This window comes from Helianthus annuus, chromosome 8, assembly GCF_002127325.2.
Source record: "Helianthus annuus cultivar XRQ/B chromosome 8, HanXRQr2.0-SUNRISE, whole genome shotgun sequence".
In the NCBI taxonomy this organism is placed as follows: domain Eukaryota; kingdom Viridiplantae; phylum Streptophyta; class Magnoliopsida; order Asterales; family Asteraceae; genus Helianthus; species Helianthus annuus.
The window spans coordinates 2,326,232-2,349,281 of NC_035440.2; the positions used below are offsets into that span (position 1 = coordinate 2,326,232).

At 37.2% G+C, this 23,050-nt stretch overlaps 3 protein-coding genes across 3 annotated transcripts; all 3 read right to left on the reverse strand.

The window, feature by feature from the left end:
• Positions 1–2,625: 2,625 nt before the first annotated feature.
• LOC110871597 (wall-associated receptor kinase-like 22) lies at positions 2,626–8,216 on the reverse strand. Its single transcript, XM_035976772.1, has 4 exons — positions 8,125–8,216; positions 5,431–5,486; positions 4,142–4,724; positions 2,626–3,316 (listed from the first exon to the last, which is right to left on the reverse strand). The coding sequence occupies exons 1-4, from the start codon at positions 8,214–8,216 to the stop codon at positions 2,770–2,772; spliced, it is 1,278 nt and encodes a 425-aa protein (XP_035832665.1). The 3' UTR covers positions 2,626–2,769.
• A 1,518-nt stretch (positions 8,217–9,734) lies between these two features.
• On the reverse strand, positions 9,735–16,700 carry LOC110871598 (nuclear pore complex protein NUP54-like). The gene is made up of 9 exons (XM_022120300.2): positions 16,107–16,700; positions 15,825–15,878; positions 15,569–15,628; positions 15,336–15,446; positions 13,640–13,705; positions 13,460–13,546; positions 11,524–11,625; positions 11,299–11,445; positions 9,735–10,023 (listed from the first exon to the last, which is right to left on the reverse strand). Exons 1-9 carry the CDS (start codon positions 16,518–16,520, stop codon positions 9,913–9,915), a joined length of 1,152 nt encoding a protein of 383 aa, XP_021975992.1. The 5' UTR covers positions 16,521–16,700; the 3' UTR covers positions 9,735–9,912.
• Positions 16,701–19,278: 2,578 nt separating this feature from the next.
• Positions 19,279–23,050, reverse strand: LOC110871599 (nuclear pore complex protein NUP54-like). Its single transcript, XM_022120301.2, has 5 exons — positions 22,526–23,050; positions 22,242–22,295; positions 21,986–22,045; positions 21,752–21,862; positions 19,279–19,830 (listed from the first exon to the last, which is right to left on the reverse strand). Exons 1-5 carry the CDS (start codon positions 22,937–22,939, stop codon positions 19,822–19,824), a joined length of 648 nt encoding a protein of 215 aa, XP_021975993.1. The 5' UTR covers positions 22,940–23,050; the 3' UTR covers positions 19,279–19,821.

Sequence of the window (23,050 nt, forward strand, 5' to 3'; positions counted from 1 at the left end):
GGTTTATTAAAAACCAATTTTCCTTAAAACTATGACTTAAATGTTTGAAAAATATGGACTATGGTATTGGTTGAACATGATTGTTTATTTTGTTTAAGTATTTAGTGTTGTTTTATGAACTTATGGAGCGATTTATATGTGATAAGAACCATGAGTAGGGAAGTTATAACGCGATTTCTCAAGAGGAAAAGGGTTGAACCACTTTTTTCTTCGGATTCTTCTAATTAAAGACCAAACTATATTTTAGATAAGTTTTTTTTGTTGTAGTTAGACCCAATTAGGAGTGCAAACGAGCCGAGCCGAGCCCGAGCTCGACCAGGCTCGAGCTCGTTTAACATATGAAAGCTCGAGCTCGGCTCGATTCGAGCTTTATTTCTGAAGCTCGAGCTCGGCTCGAAGGTAATTTTTCAAGCTCGAGCTCGGCTCGGGCTCGACTGGTTTAGTATTTTTTAATTAATTTATATTAATTATAATTATTATTATTATACATATAATTTAGTTATTTTTTATATTTATATAAATGGTAATTATTATTATAAAAATATATGTTTAATATATTAATAAAAAATATATAAATATAAAGCTCGATTAGGCTCGCGAGCCAGCTCGAGCTCGATAAGCGAGGCTCGGGCTCGTTTACTAAACGAGCTTGTTTTTAGGCTCGGGCTCGAGCTCGTTTAAGCTCGGCTCGTTCGAGCTTTTTTTCGAGCTGAGCTCGAGTAGCTCGCGAGTAGCTCGCGAGTAGCTCGGCTCGTTTGCACCCCTAGACCCGGTGTACGGTTTGTTTAATTGTTCTTACAAATGGATCATATATTTTTTGTTCTTGTTGATGGATTTGAATTGGAATTGAAGCTGTTTGTTTTGTGTTTATAACTAAATAACTAAATTCTTAGTAAGGGTAATTTAGTCTTTTTACATCAATTTAACTGAAAAAACTAACGTCCATTCACTCGAGGAACTATCTTAGTAACAAATTGTCAAACCACAGAGACCACCGGTCCTTTATGTTTACACCATTTTGCAGGAGGTGTCCTATAGCACAAAAGTTTGCAAGTTTTGTGCTTTATGCTTCAAAATCTTGCAAGTTTTAACCTTTGGAGCAAACCCAGTTACATTTTTTAGTTAATTATGGTCATGTGTTTTGCACATGAGGGTATTCTTATCGTTTTACCTCCCTAAAGACTATTGAGTAAATAACTTAATATTCGAGGGAGTACTTGTATAAGAAATAAAAATAAAATATAAATATTAAAAAAAAACCTGAAATATCTCTCTCCCTCTCCCTCTTCCTCTTCTCTCTCTTCGCCCACTACCACCACCTCCGCTAAAATGGAAAGAGCTTGATTTTAACCGATCCCAATCGGTCACTCGATCGGACGCTGCTCGTCATTGATCGTTTGGAGAATATATTCTCTTTGTTTTTAAATGCATTTGCAGATCCTAACCCATGTGTTCAACGTGCTGCTTTTGATTCAGTTAGGTCTTTGGCTAATTCTTTAAGCCAATTTTTTAGAATCTGAATATTGGCTGATTCTTTAAGCCCAATTTTTTAGAATCTAAAATGGTTGCCATTATTGTTTGTTATTGTTTATTATATTACTTGGTAATGTTTTATTATGTGAAACGCTTGGATGGTTGCATTGAGAAACGCAAGCACTCCTTGTTATTGAAAGATAATGTTTGAAATTTAGGTACATTGTAGTTTTGAGTTTACATTAGGGTGTGGGGCACCCTCGGGGACTCCCTTCGGGGACTCCCTTCGGGGACCATGTTCACCGTGCGGGAGAAGTGCCGCCATCCAAGAGGGGAGGGAAATCGGGGAGGGGGTTGGGAGAGAAGTCACCGAAGAAGGAAGGAGAGAGAAGGTGGGCCCATAGCTTGTAACAACCAATGAAAACTTTTCTTTTTTTTTTTTGAATAAAAAAACAATTCCCCTAAGAGGGGTGCACCCCGTACGTTTTTGGACAAGAGAGAAGTTATAGAGGGGAAATGACATAACAACGTATGATTGGGTTACAAAAAGTTTCCCCTCACCTCATTAGGGGGGTGCCCCCTTCACCCTTAGGTACATTTCAGTACAGGGAATGTTTGAACTCTAGGGACATTGTAGTAATATAGAATTTTTACATTTTGGCAGTGGTGGTGGGGTTCAGATTTGGGCAATGGAGGCATTGGTGGTGGTCGTGGGAGACCGGGATGTGGTGGCTGAAGGTTGGTGGTGGGAGGTTGTGGTTGCGGCGGAAGGGTAGTGGTGGGAGGTTGCGGCGGTGGGTGTTGGTGGTGGGATGTGGAGGTGGTGGTGGAAGGTGAAGAGAGAGAAGAGGGAGAGAGAGTCAGAGAGATAAATTTTTAGTTTTTTAATATTTATACTTTATTTTTATTTTTTACACAATTAGTCCCTTGAATATTAAGTTATTTACTCAACAGTCTTTAAGGAGGTAAAATGACAAGAATACCCTCATGTGTAGGGCACAACCATAATTAACTAAAAAATCTAACTGTGTTTTGCCTAAAGGTTAAATCTTACAAGATTTTGAAACATAAAACACAAAACTTGCAAACCTTTGCGCTAAAAGACATCGCGGTGTAAACATAAATGACAAAAGTTGTAATGTACTCTATAAATTAAGAGAAAAAAATCTTATTTTTATTTTTTAGTATCCTAAAATAGTAACATTATAATATAATGCATTATAAAACATTATCAGCTTCAGTCATATCAGCAAAGGATGGGAATCTGAGGAAGATGAGATGCTAATCGGACCTGATTCAATGCCAATGATCAATGTGTCCCATACCCCCAACTTCTTCAATGCTATTAGCATATTCAACTTCTTCAGTTGCAGCAGCAACAGGTGCTACGTTTGATGTTCGTATGAGCTCCAACTCTATCCCTACTTGTTTCATTCTCGGTCGTTTTCTCCCATCCAAATTCAAACATCTCTTCGCAAGTTCACCAAATCTTCTAATCTGACCACCTTCCTCACCATCTATCTTCACACGTGGATCAATGATTTCAGACAAACGATTCTCCTCCATCGCCGACAGAAAATACGTTGCCAAACTACGTGTCTCCCCAACCTTAAATGACGCAATAGGTTTTTCTCCTGTTAATAGCTCCACCAGAACCACTCCGAAGCTGTAAACATCACTCTTTTCTGTAAACTGGCTTGATTGAAAGTACTCCGGATCTAAGTATCCAAACGTGCCTTGTACTTTTGTGGTGAGATGAGTTTGATCAACGTCATGTGTTCTTGATGTCCCGAAATCCGCAACTTTTGCTCTAAATTTTTCGTCTAAGAGTATGTTTGTGGATAGGGTGTAAACAAGCCCAGAGGCTCGAGAGCCCTGTTATCGGCTCGGTTAAAAGTTCGAGCGAGCCGAGCTTTAACGTGCTCGAGCCTAAAATAGAGCTCATTTAGTTATCGAGCTTGAGCCTGAAATACAAAGCTCGTTTAGGCTCGCGAGCCTAAACGAGCCCAAACAAAAAATATATATAATATAATAATAATGATGATGATAACGTTGGCGAACCGAGCTCGAGTCGATCTTTAGCTCGTTTAAGCGACATTGAAGCGAGTTGGAGTCTAGTTTTTATCTTGTCTGAGGTTGTTCTTAAAATAGTTCGAGTCGAGCCGAACTCGAGCTTTGGGTTTTACTCGCGAGCCGAGCTCGAGCTCAAATTAATATGCTCGAATCGAGCCGAGCTCGGGCTCGAGCCGATCTTTAGCTCGTTTAAGCGACACTGAAGCGAGCTAGAGTCTAGTTTTTAGCTCGTCTGAGATTTTTCTTAAAATAGCTCGAGTCGAGCCGAACTCGAGCTTTGGGTTTTACTCGCGAGCCGAGCTCGAGCTCAAATTAATATGCTCGAATCGAGCCGAGCTCGGGCTCGAGCCGATCTTTAGCTCGTTTAAGCGACATTGAAGCGAGCTAGAGTCTAGTTTTTAGCTCGTCTGAGATTTTTCTTAAAATAGCTCGAGTCGAGCCGAACTCGAGCTTTGGGTTTTACTCGCGAGTCGAGCTCGAGCTCAAATTAGTATGCTCGAATCGAGCCGAGCTCGAGCTCGAGCTTCACAAAAACAAGACGAGCCGAGCTCGAGCTCGTGCTCGGCCTGGCTCGTTTACACCCCTATTTGTGGACTTGATATCCCAATGATAGATTGGTGTTCCAGCTGAAGAATGAAAACCAATTTCTGTAGCAATTCTTAATCGAACTTCCCATGTTAGAGGGAAATATTCATTTTGATCATGTATGTAATCATATAGAGTTCCGTTAGGGATGAACTCATACACGAGGAGAGGGACTTCTGTCTCCAAGCAAAAACCATGTAATTTAACCACATTTCGATGGTTAATTTGTGATAGAATCACAACTTCATTGATGAATTGTTCTATTTCACTTTCGTCTTTGATTTTTGACATCTTAACTGCTACAATGTTCCCGTCGGTCAGCATTCCCTTGTAGACAGTCCCCTGACCTCCTTGCCCTAAGATTCGGTTGTCATTGAAGTGATCTGTGGCATTCTCGAGCTCTTTTGAGGTGAAGAGTTTAGTTTTCTCGACGTTGCCATCGTCGCCTGATGACATTTGTTGCTGCAATAGTAAACCGCCGTTTCGTTTGAAGAAAATAGCCTTGAGCATGTCTTTCTTCCACCTCTTAATGATTTTATATGCCCGCCATGCAACAAATAGTAACAACAAAACTCCTAAACCACTGACACAACCTGCAATACCAGTAGAGATGATCAGTATGTATTACATATAGCTAGAGGTGTCGAGATGGTAGGGTTGGAAAATGGGTCAAAATGGTTTCGGGTTCAAAATGAAGACTAAAGTTTTACTACTTGTTCAAACTTGAAACAAACAGGGTACAATTTCTTATTCTTTTTTTAAAGGTTTGATTATATGGTAAATGGCTTACAAATAATATACTAGAGTTAAATGCAATTTTACCCCCTGGCTTTAGACCCCGCTGACACTCTTACCCCCTAAAACCAAAATGATGATGTCCTACCCCTGGACGAATCCCAATTGCCTCAATCTTACCCCCTGCTGTTAAATGACTTATCAGTTCTGTTAGTGGTTATGCGAAATGACCATTTTACCCTTTCTTATTACCCTTTGTTCTTTGTAACAAGAAAACATCTTATCCCTTGCACAACTCTTTACCATTCCCGCCTAATCTATTTGACCTTTGATAGTTAAAACCTTAATTTGGTTGACCCAGGCAAAGTCAAACCCTGCAACTGTAATCAAAATCAACCTATAATGGCCAAGGGTGATCAATAACTGTTATGAATTCCTAATCCTAATTCCAAAACTGAAATGCACATCATATAATCAATTCATCATCATCATCATGCTCAGTAAATCCCACCAATAGTAATGCTAAGGTAGGGTCTGAGGAGGGTAAGATGTGAATAGCCTTACCTCTACCCGTTAGGAATAGAGAGGTTGCTTCCAGTGATACCCCCGGCTCGATAGTAGTTTTGCATTAAGCCTTGGACATAAGGCACATAACACTCATCAATTAAGACAAAGGCCGATTAGTGCATGTACTCCCTTGTCTTTCGGCTATCAACGCCACCACATGATGCGTGATTAACCATCCTCCTCTTTTAACGTTATTTTCACGAAATTAGTAAAATAACGTTAAAATTAGTGCACTTTCACTTTTGCCCCCGAGCGCCCACACATTATATGCGCATACCGCCAGTGGGGCGTATATCATATAATCAATTCCTAATCCTAATTCCAAAACTGTAATAGAATGTTGTGATCAAACTCAAATGCACAAATGCACATCATAATCAACATATTCCTAATCAAACTGTAATCAAACTTAAACTGTAATCAAACTGTAATACATCCTTAACTGTAATACTAATCAAACTGTGTACATCGTGAACTGTAATCCTAATCAAACTATGATCATCATTAACTGTAAAAGTGATCAAACTATAATCACATTCTATAATCAAATATTCTAATGAAACTGTAATACTAATCAAATTGTAATCACATTCTGTAATCAAATATTCTAATGAAACTGTTAATCAAATTATAATCAAATTCTACAATTAACTAAAGTTAGCCCACACAAGATATATAACATAAGATCATTTAAATATCATTAAATATCAAAACATCATTAAAATAACAAAAGATGATCATCCATGAGTCTGAAAGTTAGCCCACATAAATATATACCATAATATAATCATCCATCCTTCAGTTATCCTACATAACTATCAAACATATCAACTTCAAAATACTACTAAGATCAGATTACTACTCCTACAGTTATCATCAAAATACTACTAATATCAAAAACTAATCAACCCTCTGATTCCCTGGTGGATAATGGAAGTTCAGGAAAGGGCGCCCAAACATGGAGACCACCACAGATGAGCTGGATAAGTTCATCCGCACGTCAATTACCAAAAAAACAGCAAACAATAGACAATTAACATTCATCATTGGACACTTCAACTCAGATGCACAATCATCCATGGACAGTTCAAGTCAATCTACGCGTCTACTTGACTGTGAACAGTGAACCCTAAGAGGTTTCATACAAGAATCATGGAAGCTAAGCATAATCCTAACCTAATCGTAGCCCCTGTAATCTTTTACCCTATCACATGACAAGTATCAATGATCGGCTGCTAGAATCGAGTATTGCAACTAGGATTATGCCTGAAATCTGTCCGATTATGTTGCGAATAATCGAGTTTGAAGGCATTCTTCTAATCAGAACTTGAAATCGTCAAAATGGAGCTCAGGTGATCGCTGGAGAAGGAAGCAGGGGCGTAGCTTAGTTGATACTCGACCCGGGGGTGCACAAACCCCCCCCCCCCCCCCAAATGTTTCGGTTAGAAGTGTAAAATTTCCGATTTTTCATCGAAAAATTTTAAAATTATAAAGGATCCCCCCAATTATTTTGCCTAAATATTTATATAATATATAAATTGGGTCCCATGACTTTCCGTCCATCGGAAGTTTTGGTCAAGCTCCGCCACTGGAAGGAAGTAAGGTATGCCGATAAGTAACGTTGGGGGGTAAGATAAAATCTGGTTCCATTTAAAGGGGTTTGGAATTGATTGGGTTAAGTAAAAAGATGTGGAAAAGACAAATTTACCCTTTGACTGTTACTTGTAACCGTTGACCGTTAAAGGCATTAAGTGCCAGGGGGTAAGATTGAGCCAATTGGGATTCGTCCGGGGCAAGACAGCAGGATTTTGGATTTAGGGGGTAAGAGTGTCAGCGGGGTCTAAAGCCAGGGGGTAAAATTGCATGTTACTCAATATACTATTACAAGAATAATCATAATCTTTGAATCAAGAATTAGGAAGTTGCTTTCATTCAAAATAGACCGTTGACATGTTCACCTAAATTTACCGATTTGTAATTGCTATCGTGTTGAAACCCAAATCGACCCTTTAATCATATCGTGTTGAAATTGCTATCTCATGTAGCATAAACTTAATTAACCTTGAGCAGGTTAATCCTAACAAATGTTTATGTTAGAAAGATCTGTATTACTCAAAGTAAATAGCTTTAACTTTAATGTAAACTAGTTTTTTTGTCGTCGCACGTTGCGGCGAAACCGAGCAAATAATAACGTAAAACAAACGTGCTTTGAATATATAGCATGTTGTTTAGAAAGTCAAACAATTAGAACGGTTTAGTTTATCATCGTACTGTTTTTTGATACCAAATAAATACTTTATTATAAGTACAATTTCGTTTTTAACAAAAATTATAACGGAATGTCCGAGAAAAAATCAATCATAACTACGTACTTAAGTTTTTAGAAAAAGTTATAAACGTAAATTATTAAAGAACTATCAAATTAATCGATAATATATGTTCTAAAAAAAAAAGAAAAGAGAATTATTAAAAAAACGGTATAGGAAATATATGGTTTAAAAAAATAAAAAATATTTTATTAAAAATAAAAAATAATAAAAAGCTATATATTATTATAAAATTAAAATTACTATTCATCATCTTTCACTAACAATATATATATAATATAATATAATATATAATAGTCATACCTATGAGTATGGTCTTCATTCTATTGTTTGCTTGTATTTTGATACACGAATTTCCATTGACTAGGTATCCATTTGGGCAAGAACATCTGTAACTTCCTGGAGTATTTGTACAGGAAAATTCACAATCATTTGTCGAAGAGCTGGCACATTCATCGATGTCTGAAAAAACCAATCGGAAGGGTAAGTAGTAATATACATGACGCTTGGTGTGCCAATTTAGACCCGTCTATGTTTGATCACTGACGGGTCAAATAACTAAATCGTATCTTTTAAGGAAACACGTTAAAAGTTACCGAGTAAATTACAACCGGTGTCCTTTGAGTTTGCATCAAATTACAATCGGTGTCCTTTAGCTAAAGAAATTACAGGCTCTGTCCTTTATGTTACTGGTTTTTAACACGTTATGTCCTTTAGACCTAACCTAGTTAAGTTTTTTTAGTTAAGTCTTACTATGTGCCTCTCACATGAGGGCAACATGGTCTTTTCATCTCAATTTTATATTAAAAAGTCGAAAAAAATAAATCTCTTTTATCCCCTTTATTTTTTCGGTCGATCGCTCCTTTTTTTAATTAATCCAAACAAAAATATAATGCATGGTGTGGAATTTAAATTATAAAATCAAAGTAAAATATTTAAAATTTTCAATTAATCCAAACAAAAATATAATTCAGGTTGAATTGAGATGAAAAGACCATGTTTCCCTCATGTGAGAGGCACATAGTAAGACTTAACTAAAAAAACTTAACTAGGTTAGGTCTAAAGGACATAACGTGTTAAAAACCGGTAACATAAAGGACAGAGCCTGTAATTTTTTTAGATAAAGGACACCGGTTGTAATTTGATGCAAACGTAAAGGACACCGCATGTAATTTACTCAAAGTTACCAAAGGTGTATTTTCCATGCTTAAAATTTTCTAAAAACAATCAAATTTTGTTAAAAAAAAAAAAAAAAAAAAAAAAAAAAAAAAAAAAAAAAAAAAACCTTAGCTAATTTGACAAGTTGTTACTCGGATAGTCCCTAAATCGACTAATTTTATTAGGAAATCTTCAAGCCTGCCATTGACAATTCTTTCTTCTCATTGCTGGTCATCATTTAATTTTCTTAAATTCATTTCTTTTGGTCGGGTCCAATGGAGTCAATCATGTATCTCCTAGAAGTTGGTTAGCTACTTCTCATTTTGTTCTAGGATTCTTCTTCGTTCGGAGGGCATTTGTGGCACACAGGAAAAGCTCGTGCAGCTGCAGCAGGATTTGCCGGCCCTTCCGTGCACAGATATAGATTCATTCTTCGTACTTGGTCCAGCCTCACAACTCTTCGCGGATTGGTAAGAAGTCAGTTTTGTTTGGTAAGACGGAATTTGACAAAGAAAAGAGAGCGCCGAGGGTCTCACTAGAAACAGTCTCTCTATTCCTACAGGGTAGAGGTAAGGCTATCTACATCTTATCATCCTCAGACCCTACCTTAGCTTTGCTATTGGTCGGATTTACTAAGTATGATGATGATGAAATTCGTTTTTTGTGGGCGTTATTCACCTAGCGGACACTTTCTGATGCAATATTTGTGTTACACAGCTAAGGGGACGATTACTCTATGGATTTAGATGCATATTTGGGATGGGTAGGGTTCATGCGAGAACCACAACTCATTTACTTATAAAAAAAAAGTTCTACTCGAGCACAAGTCTCATGTGATGTATAGTCTTTGAAACTAGAGTTTTAAATGTTACCAACATGTTTGTTTGAATAACACGAAAATCAAAAAGGTTTATTTCACCAACAAAATAAAACTACTACAATAAACCTCACTTTCACTTCTGAAAAAAAAAAATCAAAATACAACATTACGACTCTACACGTCTGCCATTTGAGTGTCCTCGGCCATTATAATCTCCATATCTCTTATGTCGCGTTTCAACACGTTTCCCAGCCTAGCAACAGCTTCCGTTTGCTTTTGTAGAACCTAAAGTAACATTTTATAAATCGTTTCATTTCATTTCAAACTAATATTTAAGCATACCCTTTAATTATGTGTCAACTATCTAATTTGCGTTAATAAATACCAAAAAAATGGATAATGTGGAACATATCCAAGTATTACGACTTTGTTCATTAAGACCACTTGGTTATCAAAACTAGGGGTGTAAACAAGCTCTGAGGCTCGAGAGCTACTCGTGACAGGCTCGGTTAAAAGCTTGAACGGGCCGAGCCTTAACAAGCACAAGCGCTCGAGCCTGGATTAGAACTCGTTTAGTTACCGAGCATGAGCTCGAGCCTGGATGAAAAGGGCTGGTTAGAACCTAAAGTAACATTTTATAAATCGTTTCATTTCATTTCAAACTAATATTTAAACATACCCTTTAATTATGTGTCAACTATCTAATTTGCGTTAATAAATACAAATAAAAAACGGATAATGTGGAACATATCCAAGTATTACGACTTTGTTCATTAAGACCACTTGGTTATCAAAACTAGGGGTGTAAACAAGCTCTGAGGCTCGAGAGCTACTCGTGACAGGCTCGGTTAAAAGCTTGAACGGGCCGAGCCTTAACAAGCACAAGCGCTCGAGCCTGGATTAGAACTCGTTTAGTTACCGAGCATGAGCTCGAGCCTGAAATACAAAGCTCGTTTAGACTCGCCCAAATAAAATTCAAGTTATTTATATATAATATAACAAAAATGATGATCACAGTGGCGAATCGAGCTCGAGCAGAGTTTTGGCTCATTTAAGTGATATGGAAGAGAGCTCGAGCCGAGCTTTTAGCTCGTTTTGAGGTTCTCAAAATCAAAATAGCTCAAGCCGGGTTGAGCCAAGCTCGAGCTCAAATAAGTAGGCTCGAACCGAGCCGAGCTCGAGCTTCATAAAAACATGACGAGCCGAGCTAGAGCCTAGTCGAGCTAGGGCTCAGCCCGGCTCGTTTACACAGACCACCACCCAAATTTAATCTAAATGCTTAAAATGTTGTAAATTATTCTATTCATAAAGATCATATTATCATTTTAATCTTGCAATTTGAAAACATATTCGAAACAGCATTTATGTATAAAAAAGGTGTTTTGACCGGTCAACCCTACCCATCCTGACCCATATTAATGATTAGTCAATTTCAATTTTTTAGCCCAAACATGTTTTGACATTTGACCACTAGTCAACCCCCTATTTTACCCAAAAAAGGCATCTTTTTACGATCGTCATCAAAGTACTGCTTATCTATAATCGAAAAATTACAAGTACCTCGTGCATATCAGCAAGACTCTGTTCATCTATTTTAGTTGATCCCGGTATATACACAGAAGCACCACCATTCACATTTGTTTGAACCCGAGCTACAGTCAGCAGATTCTGAACCCTTCTAGACAGTTCAGCTCCAGATCCTTTTAACTGCAAGGGTATTTTTGTAAATTCAAGCCAAACACCATTAAAAAGCTTGTAGATGAAACTGGAAAGGTGAATACCAACCTGTCTGATTATTGTAATCAACTTCTCAGCAAGTTCAACTTCTCCTTTAGTCAAAGGCAACCGAAAACCTTTGGCCTCTAATGCTTCCAGTATTCTCATCAACTTTTGAAAGTAAAAAAAAAAGAATAATTAAAAAATAATCATACAAGAAAAAACAATTCGAAAACAAGAGTCGAGCCGAGCCCGACTAGGCTCGAGCTCGGCTCGTTATGTCTTCATAAAGCTCGAGCTCGAGCTTGGCTCGGTTCGAGCCTACTTCTCTGAGCTCGAGCTCGGCTCGCGAGTAAAACCCAAAGCTCGAGCTCGGCTCGAGCTATTTCGAGAACAACCTCAAATGAGCTAAAAGCTCGGCTCAAGCTCGTTTCAACAGCGATTAAGTGAGCCAAAGCTCGGCTCACCTATGTTATCATCATCATTATTAAATTATATATATAAAGAACTAAAATCTTGTTTTGGCTCGTTTGGGCTCGCGAGCCTAAGCGAGCTTTGTATTTCAGGCTCGAGCTCGGGCTCGATAACTAAACGAGCTCTATTTCAGGCTCGAGCTCGGGCTCAGGCTCGTTAAGGCTCGACTCGTTCGAGCTTTTAACCGAGCCGATCACGAGTAGCTCTCGAGCCTCCGGGCTTGTTTACACCACTAGGCATTATCGACCTGTTTGTTTATAAATGTGTCAATTTGAGTTATGTTTCATCTCAAACATACCAGCTATGCAGTTAATACGGTAAAATATTGGACATCAGTCAAGGACCAATATTTGAGATATAGGTTATCTCAGTGAGATATCGGTGGGATATCGATAATTTTAATATCATGCAGAATTTACATATATAGCAACTTAACACTAACAATTCAGTATGCTCTCCTGCCATTAACAAATTAACCTTTTGCAACTTGCAAAACACTAATAATTGTAGCAAGTATGAACTGATTAGGACTTAAAACACTAACAATTAACAATTAAGACTTAAAACACTAATGGCAGCAATAAGAAAAAAGACGAATGCTAGAACTAAGAAGATAGGTACTGATATCTTCAAAATCGGTGATGTATCGTTATATCGGTCAAATATTGGTCAATATTGCCGATAATATCGGTGCCGATATTCTGACCGATATTTGACACCTATGTAGCACGGGGACTCCATTTATGTGGCCGTACCCGTCTCGGGTACTTGTCGGGGACGGAAACACCATGGGTGCTCGTCGGGGACGTTTCCTAAACATTTTCAATGTCGGGGACGTATCTGGTAGAAGTATCCAGCCCGTTTCCATTTATTTTTAGGGTTTTTACCCTTTGAAATTCCACAACTGGCCATTAAATAAATAGACCTATCATATTCGACTTCTCTAATCTCTAAACTCTCAAGTCTCATCATCTCTAATTCTCTATCGATTGCCGATCTCTCACTAGATGAACCGGAATTTGAAAATGATTTGATTATTGATAATTAATTACCTTTGGAAGATGTAGTATTTTTGGAATTTGTTTAATGTATTTTTATTTTTTTATATTTTTTATTGCCGTACCCGTATCTTGGAATTTTAAGTTTTGCCGTTTCTCGTTCCCGTATCGTCCCCGTACCCCGATCCCGTACCCGTTCCAATGCTACTTAGTTTGACACCAATATTTGACATGGGGACCGATCACCGATATTAACTGCATAGCATACCAGTTGTTTATGAAGGGGTCAATTTTTAGTTTTTTAAAAAGAAAAAATATGATTAGACGTAGTTTAGAGGGATATATATAAGATTTCAAACTTCTAGAAAGATATATGTGAAATCACCCCTGAAAATTTAGGGTCAAATAACTGTTTCATCGTGCCACTTGTTTCAGTCCGTACTAAAAGATGGTCTGTTTCAACATGTGCCCGTTTTCACCCGTTACTTGACCCGCCCATCTTGTACACCATAAAAAAACATGCAAACATTTACCCTTAAGAGGCGCCTTTGCAAAGCCTTTTCTGATTGTCTCAATCTCTCTATCCTAGGAAAAGTATCAGCTTGAAAATGTCTTTGAAGCTGTAAAAGTGAAGCGTTAATATGTTGCTAAAACGTCGTTTTTGGGCACAGTAAAAAGCCCACATGTTGGAAATGAAGAATAGATGTTTATACCACTTTCACATTAGTTTGAGTCATTTGCAATCTCTCAGCATCTGAAACTATGACTTCATCTTGAAGCTGCATAAAATTTCAATATCTAAATTAGAATTTAATTAAAAGCTTGTAACCACAATTCATAACTGGAAAGAATCAGCTAGTTCAACTAGGGTAAATCGGTAAGAAAGAATAACAGAAGAGCTCAATGTTGCAAATGGTGACCGATTAATCTGATTACCGACAAATATTGAAACCAGTAATAAGTAAAATACCTGCATTCTGTAAGTTTGAATCCATGTTCATACAGTACTAACTGAGTTTTGTTGTTTTCAACTCAACTAAATATTTAAGTGGGTATATTGCAAATTACAAAGCCTAAAAATTAGTATACTTTATATTATATAGAGGCCGGTTATCGTACAAATGCCCTTATCGTACATTACGTACGCTACAATCTCAGCCGTCCGATCATCTTCCCGCATTGAATTCGCATGTTGTTTTTTTGTAACAATTTCGCATGTTGGTTTTTTAACATGCGATTTCATCAAAATTACCACATGCGAAATTGTTACAAAAAAACAACATGCTATTTCATCAAAATTATCACATGCGAAATTGGTACAAAAAACAACATGCGAATTTATCAAAAATTATCACATGCGAAATTGTTATAAAAAAAAAAAAACAAGATGATATTTCATCAAAATTATCACATGCGAAATTGGTACAAAAAAAAAACAAAATGTGAATTCATCAAAAATTATCACATGCGAAATTGTTATAAAAAAAACAACATGCGATTTTAAAATGCGGGAAGATGATCTGACGGCTGAGATTAAAGCGTACGTAATGTACGATAAGCAATATTGTACAATACTCTTTAACATACTAAACTAACACTAGTTACAACTTTCAATTATAAAAAAATGTGTGTCTGTTTGTGTATATTCTTGTTGGTCACAATTACAAAACTCTGGAAGTTATTTAGGTTTGGGAATGATCAAACTTCAGAGATAAAATTTCAATGTTATAGTTTGTAACTTTACAAATTTGTCTAGCATTTATAACTAAGATTTCCTACAATGATTCATGGCCCAATCCACTTGCAAATACTTTTAAGAACCTGACTGTCCGTTCAATTTGACTTAAAATCTTTAAAGCCTATTTTCCAAATCATGATCATATTAACACAAATTACCTCATCCTAAATATAATGCGTTTACCACTTGTATCTGCGTAACTCTTAATTATAATGTAGGTCCATTTCCGTACCATGTGATCTGCTATTATAACGTCGATTCAAAAAAACAGACCAACTACTTTCAACTAATAAAATCAAGGTTTTACTCTGAATGCCAGTTTCAGTGATATTAGTTGTTTGCAGTATTAACACTTTGTAGTTTGTAAATTTTTTAATATGTGTGTGTGCGTGTAAAAATAAACAAAAGCAAACCTAGATTCGCATATTTATAAATGTGTCACATCGTATATTTTCCATCCCTGAAAACTTGGTCACTCAATTCTTCTGTAAAATGGCAATATCTACGGTTCATCCTAGCATCATCAAACCTCCAAGTTACCAGAATAATAGCATATATTAATATGAATATGCTATTAAGCCCCAAACATAATTGTTCTATCATACCTGAATAAGCACATATGTAGTTGATTGCATTCGAAATAATAGCATACTCATAATGATATCAGATACCTTAAGACGTTCAGAAAGATCTTTGAAGCCCTTAACAAGTTGAGGCCAAAGACGTTCACGGTTGGAAGCCTCCATACCTTCTAGCTTACCCATTGCCTCTGCCCACATTATCTGACAAACATAAACTATCCGCCAGTCTTAACAAAACACAAAATTATAGAACAAAAAAACAGAAACATGTTTAAAGATATTCAAAATGTAAAACCAACCAGAAATTATACTAATAAACTTACATCCGATACACCAGCAGGCTTTGCCCTAAATTGTGGCTCAGTCACACTAAACAGCAAGTGCTGCAGAACAAAATATCTTGTAAACTTTCATGTTCAAAACAACCAAAAATAAGCCATCATTCTATGTTATAACTTAATATTTATTCACTTATTCAATGTGATAGTGTCAAACAATTCTCTGAAAACAGAAAATGTACATATAATGTGTACATTTATACATAAACATGATCACACAGTGAGAAAAAAAAAGTCCAACCTTAAAAGCATACTTAGGGTTCGTAACTTCATCCTTGTAAGCATCAAGTATCGCCTGTTAAAAGCCACAACAAACAACTCAAACCATGAGTATACTAATTCACTTATTCACATTTAATTAAACAATTAGGTTTAGGGTTAGGGTTAGGGTTAGGGTTTGGGTTTGGACTTCTAAAAGTCACAAAAAACAAGTAAACTCAAAAGTACACGAATTCAAACACTTAATTGAATAACTCAGACAGTTAATTCAACAATTAGGGTTAGGGTTTAGTTACACACACACCTGAATATCTCGATCGGCAAGAGAGAACGGAAGCGGAGCAACAGGAGCCATCTGAGTAGTCAACTGAGCATTAAACGGCGTCGCAGCAGGCGTCGTCTGTCCAAACAGATTATTATTCGCCTGAGTCGTTGCCGTAAACGGAGTCGAAAATCCAAACGGACTAGAACTCTGCTGCTGAAACGGCGTCGTTTGCGGCTGTTGTTGTTGTGAGAACGGAGAGGAAAACAGTGAGGTACCGAAGCCGGTGGCGAACGACGACGTTGACGGCGTTCCGAACGCCGGCGTTGAGGACGGTGTGCCGAACGCCGGCGTTGATGACGGTGTGCCAAATGCAGGAGTGGAGGACGGTGTGCCGAACGCCGGGGTGGAGGACGGAGTGCCGAATGGGGAGGAGGATGCCGGAGCTCCGAACATTGTGGCGGAGCGTGGCGGAGCACGGCGGAGAGTGTGGATTTAACCTAGAAGTAATGGCGTGTGTGTGTGTTGCCGCCAATTTTTTTTTTTTTGAGAGGGTTATTGTGTGTGGTTAATGGCGTGGGTAGTAAGGGGTAATAAAAGGGTGTGAACTCGGGTTTTTTTGTTTGGTTTTGGTTCGGTTATCGGTTTTAGTAATCTAGCTTATTTTAGAATTATGGAATTGGTTTTCGGTTTTAGTAATCTAAGCTTATTTGGATGACGGAGTTGAATTCGCTTGAATAAATTGAATAATGACTTGTTTAATCGGGGATGACGGAATTGAATTCGCTTGAATAAATTGAATAATAACTTGTTTAATCGGATAATGAAACTGAATAAGTTGGTTGAATTCGGTTCAGTTAGACCATGTATCTAGTTTGAATTGGTTCAGCTTTCGGTTGGGGGAAAAAACTAAAAGCAAACAAACCGATGTACATACTATTAATATTGTTTGGGAAACAAATAATTTATTTGTTAAAACTAGTTATTTCAATTGCTAATAGCAGCTATATGTAATTTGTATTTGTATTTAATATTTTTTTTTGTTTTAAACATCAAATGGATGTATATATAATGTTAACATATTTTGTTGATTCATATCTTACTAGTTGTACAACTTTGTATTTTGTTAGTCGTGTTTGAAGTTGATGAGGTTGAAAAACAAGTTCTGCAAATAGAGTAGTTTGTGATGTTTGACTTTTGATTTGACTAAGGGGTTGTTAAGAATTTCAAATGTTCTTTTTTTTTTTTTTTTTTGATAAAAATCATAACAATATCATTCCACACAAAAAAGGGCAATTACAAAGCACTAGCAGGTAGTCGGGCAACAAGTTGCGCCGCCAAATGGTTCAGATCTCTTACTTGTTCAGCACTTAATGGTTCAGACTGTTTGTTTCGTGAGCAGATGTCTGAATGGTTTAGACATTTGCCTCTGAATGTTTAAGTATTATACAGAGTCTGGATGGTTAAGACCTTTAATCTGAATTGGTCAGACATTTGTCTCTGAAAGGTTAAGCATTATACCAGCTCTTAATGGTTCAGACCTCTAGCTGGTTCAACACTTAACCATTCAGAAGTTGTCAAACAGCCCCTATATGTGTATTAGCGTTATTTGTAATATTTAACTTTTAGTTTGACTCTAATAAAATATTTAGTTACTTTTCTTTGTTACATTTGATTTTGCAATGCAACAAGGCTGCACATATAAATGAAAAATAGCTACATAGTGTCAAAACATGTACGCAATTAAAAAAGAAACATCTTAACATAACATAAACACCCATACAAAGCCATACATCATAAACACAAACATCATAACATTGTCTTAACGACCGAACATCACAACATTGTCTTAACAAAAACATCATAAATCCACTATGCATCTTGACTTGGCATTGACGCCCCTTGTGTTGCAGCAGCTTCCGAACCCTCATTCTCATCTTGACCCTTGCAACTTCTACAATTCCTCCTCGCGATGAAAACACAACTTCAACCTCATTTTCTCCAAATGCCTTCTTCCTCTTCTTTTTAGGCCTTTCAATCTATAAACAAATTTGAGTTTTAGAAGTTAAACATCCGCAATTAATACCATTGCATGATTAAACATTTGCAAATCAAACATGCTTATGATGTTTAGGTGGAATCAGTTTTGTTAAACACTGAGAGGGAGTCCACATATCTGGACCGTTGATCGGTTCTATTACATTCACGTAAACTTTTTTCCATGTATCTAACTAGTACACTTCAGACACCCAATGTTATGGTTTCACGACCTTTAGATAATTCCTAGACATATCCCAATTTTCTGGTTTCACGACCCAGGAATTTTTTGTTGGGACGGAATATTTTTTAAGATTTTAGACCCCTAGCTATATTAAAAAAAAATCAGTTCATATCAGGTCGAAAATCCAAACGGACGTGAACTCTGCTCCTGAAACGACGCCGTTTGCGGCTGTTGTTGTTGTTGAGAGAACGGAGTGGAGGAGATTGACGGTGTGTCGACGGCTGGGATGGATGACGGTGTGGTGGATGGAGTGCTGAAATCGGAGGAAGACGCCGGAGCTCCGGACATTGTGGCGGAGCACGGCGTAGAGTGTGGATGGTGAGCTAGAAGAAACGGTGCATTGGGGTGTGTGTGTGTGTGGCATCTCGACGAATACAACTTCTTAGAATCGTCTTACTCAAAATGCATCTAGACGAATACAGCTTCTTAAAATCTTCTTAGTTAAGTAGAATATTAATTAAATATTAGATATTATAATAATTTAGTTCATGTAATCATGTTATCGTGTTAAATGGTGATCACTCGTCTTGACAGCTAGTTGAAAAATACACCAAACAAACGTAAAATAAAATGCATCTATACGAATACAACTTCTTAAAATCGTCTTAGTTAAGTAGAATATTAATTAAATATTATAATAATCATCTAGACGAATACAACTTCTTAAAATCGTCTTAGTTAAGTAGAATATTAATTACATGTTATAATAATTTAGTTCATGTAATCATGTTATCGTGTTAAATAGTGATCACTCGTTTTGACATGTTAGTAAGCCCGCTAGTTGAAAATAACACCAAATGAACAACGAACGAACGTAAAATAATAATTTGTTTCATGTAATTATGTTATCGTGTTAAATAGTAATCACTCGTTTTGACCCGTTAGTAAACCCGCTAGTTGAAAATAACACCAAACGAACGTAAACAGGACCGAAACAACTCAAAACAAATCCATTTATCACCACATCAACAGCAACTTCTGTTCAAACAAATCTAAGAATAACCACATTAACAACTTCCTTTCAAGTTCTAAAACATAACCAAAATCCCTTATTCTTACAAAACAACACATTCAAATCAATAATTTTATAAACCTTAATGGTCAATCAATCATTACGCCTTAATTGTGACACAACACAAACATAAACCAGACGGTTTAATCTTCGAAACTTGCCATTCGGACCCAGGAGTCGCAGTTGGGTCATACAAAAGTGTGTTGAATCCTCCTTGTTCTTCTTCAAGTGAAAAAAGCAATAGTTTATCTTCAATTATACCAAACCGAAACCCGACACTCGAGCTTCCAATAACCGGGACCCCGACCATCTTCCATGAGTTATCTTCAGGGTTGAAAATGGCGAGTTTTCGTTGGTTTTTCCATTCCATACAAAATAGCTTTTTTCCCACTACGGCGTGAGCAGTCACCATCACGCATCCGTTTTTCATCTCGCACCATGAGTGCTCTTCGGGGTTGTACACGTCAACAAACCTGGTTGTACACATGTTAAAAAAAATCATTAGCCGAGATACACACTACCTAACCCGCTTGTTTTGACATCTCTAAGCTGTAAGGGTTGTTTCTTATGAAATATAAATGTAGGGGTGCAAACGACCCGAGCGGCTTAGGAAAAGCTCGAAATCGGCTCGAGAAAGCCGAGCTTGAGCCTAAAATAAAGCTCGTTGGTCTCTAAACTGTAAGGGTTGTTTCTTATAAAATATAAATGCAGGGGTAAATCGGTAAGAAAGAATAACAGAAGAACACAATGTTGCAAATGGTAACCGATTAATCTGATTACCGACAAATATTGTGATAGGAACCCGGTTCGAGTCTATATTCGTAAGGGTAAACGGGTCAAGTCACATATTCAAGTCCCCGCTTAAATTATTAAATCAAGAGAAATTAATGGAGGGAAAGTAGTGGGGAAGTTTTTAATCAGTTTTAGCTAGTAACTGCCTTAGGATTAGTATTAATTTCTTTGTTTTTTCATTGTAATTTCAGTTCAGTTATTATTAATCAAAAGCGGTATTTTGTTTATGGAGACTAGCCTATCTCGAATCAGGCCAATTATCTTCTAAATTTGTCAATTTGATTTCTGGGTTTTATCATATTGAAACCAGTAATAAGTAAAATACCTGCATTCTGTAAGTTTGAATCCATGTTCATACAGTACTAACTGAGTTTTGTTGTTTTCAACTCAACTAAATATTTAAGTGGGTATATTGCAAATCACAAAGCCTAAAAATTAGTATACTTTATATTATATATACATACTAAACTAACACTAGTTACAACTTTCAAGTATAAAAAATGTGTGTCTGTTTGTGTATATTCTTGTTGGTCACAATTACAAAACTCTGGAAGTTATTTTAGGTTTGGGAATGATCAAACTTCAGAGATAAAATTCCAATGTTATAGTTTGTAACTTTACAAATTTGTCTAGCATTTAAAACTAAGATTTCCTACAATGATTCATGGCCCAATCTACTTGCAGATACTTTTGACTTTTGAGAACCTGACTGTCAGTTCAATTTGACTTAAAATCTTTAAAGCCTATTATCCAAATCATGATCATATTAACACAAATTACCTCATCCTAAATATAATGCATTCACCACTTGTATCTGTGTAACTCTTAATTATAATGTAGGTCCATTTCCATACCATGTGATCTGCTATTATAACGTCGATTCGAAAAACAGACCAACTACTTTCAACTAATAAAATCAAGGTTTTACTCTGAATGCCAGTTTCAGTGATATTAGTTGTTTGCAGTATTAACACTTTGTAGTTTGTAAAATTACTAATATGTGTGTGCGCGTGTAAAAATAAACTAAAGCAAACCTAGATTCGCATATTTATAAATGTGTAAGTGTAACATCGTATACTTTCCATCCCTGAAAACTTGGTCACTCAATTCTTCTGTAAAATGGCAATATCTACGGTTCATCCTAGCATGGCCGGCCCTGGGGGTGGGCAGGGAGGACCACCGGCCAGGGCCCGATATTTCAAGGGGCACGTTTTTTATGAAAAAAACCCGATATGTATATGTAAAATATTTTTTTTAATCGGTTACATCCATACAAACGCCAGCATAGGCCCCCTTACAAAACTATTCTTATGGTTTATATTAGTTATTAACCCCTTTGGCATTAGGTTTAGACTTTTAGTGAGCCAAATACCCAATTTCGTTAAGGCTTAAGGGCACATTCTTTTCGAGCTCGAACAGGGTACACGAATTCTCAGGGCCGGCAGCATCATCAAACCTCCAAGTTACCAGAATAATAGCATACTCATATCAATATGAATATGCTATTAAGCCCCAATCATAATTGTTCTATCATACCTAAATAAGCACATATGTAGTTGATTGCATTCGAAATAATACCATACTCATATTGATATCAGATACCTTAAGACGTTCAGAAAGATCTTTGAAGCCCTTAACAAGTTGAGGCCAAAGACGTTCACGGTTGGAAGCCTCCATACCTTCTAGCTTACCCATTGCCTCTGCCCACATTATCTGACAAACATAAACTATCCACCAGTCTTAACAAAACACAAAATTATAGAAAAAAAAAAACAGAAACATATTTAAAGATATTCAAAATGTAAAACCAACCAGAAATTATACTAATAAACTTACATCCGATACACCAGCAGGCTTTGCCCTAAATTGTGGCTCAGTCACACTAAACAGCAAGTGCTGCAGAACAAAATATCTTGTAAACTTTCATGTTCAAAAACAACCAAAAATAAGCCTTCATTCTATGTTTTAACTTAATACTTATTCACTTATTCAATGTGATAGTGTCAAACAATTCTCTGAAAACACAAAATGTACATATAATGTGTACATTTATACATAAACTTGATCACACAGTGAGAAAAAAAAGCCCAACCTTAAAAGCATACTTAGGGTTCGTAACTTCATCCTTGTAAGCATCAAGTATTGCCTGTTAAAAGCCACAACAAACAATTCAAATCATAAGTATACAAATTCACTTATTCACAGTTAATTAAACAATTAGGGTTAGGGTTAGGGTTAGGGTTAGGGTTAGGGTTTGGACTTCTAAGAGTCACAAAAAACAAGTATACTCATAAGTACACTAACTCAAACACTTAATTGAATAATTCAGACAGTTAATTTAACAATTAGGGTTAGGGTTTAGTTACACACACACACCTGAATATCTCGATCGGCAAGAGAGAACGGAAGCGGAGCAACAGGAGCCATCTGAGTAGTCAACTGAGCATTAAACGGCGTCGCAGCGGGCGTCGTCTGTCCAAACAGATTATTATTCGCCTGAGTCGTTGCCGTAAACGGAGTCGAAAATCCAAACGGACTAGAACTCTGCTGCTGAAACGGCGTCGTTTGCGGCTGTTGTTGTTGAGAGAACGGAGAGGAAAACAGTGAGGTACCGAAGCCGGTGGCGAACGACGACGTTGACGGCGTTCCGAACGCCGGCGTTGAGGACGGTGTGCCGAACGCCGGCGTTGATGACGGTGTGCCAAATGCAGGGGTGGAGGACGGTGTGCCGAACGCCGGGGTGGAGGACGGAGTGCCGAACGGGGAGGAGGATGCCGGAGCTCCGAACATTGTGGCGGAGCGTGGCGGGGCACGGCGGAGAGTGTGGATGAAACCTAGAAGTAATGGTGTGTGTGTGTGTTGCCGCCAATTTTTTTGAGAGGGTTATTGTGTGTGTTTAAT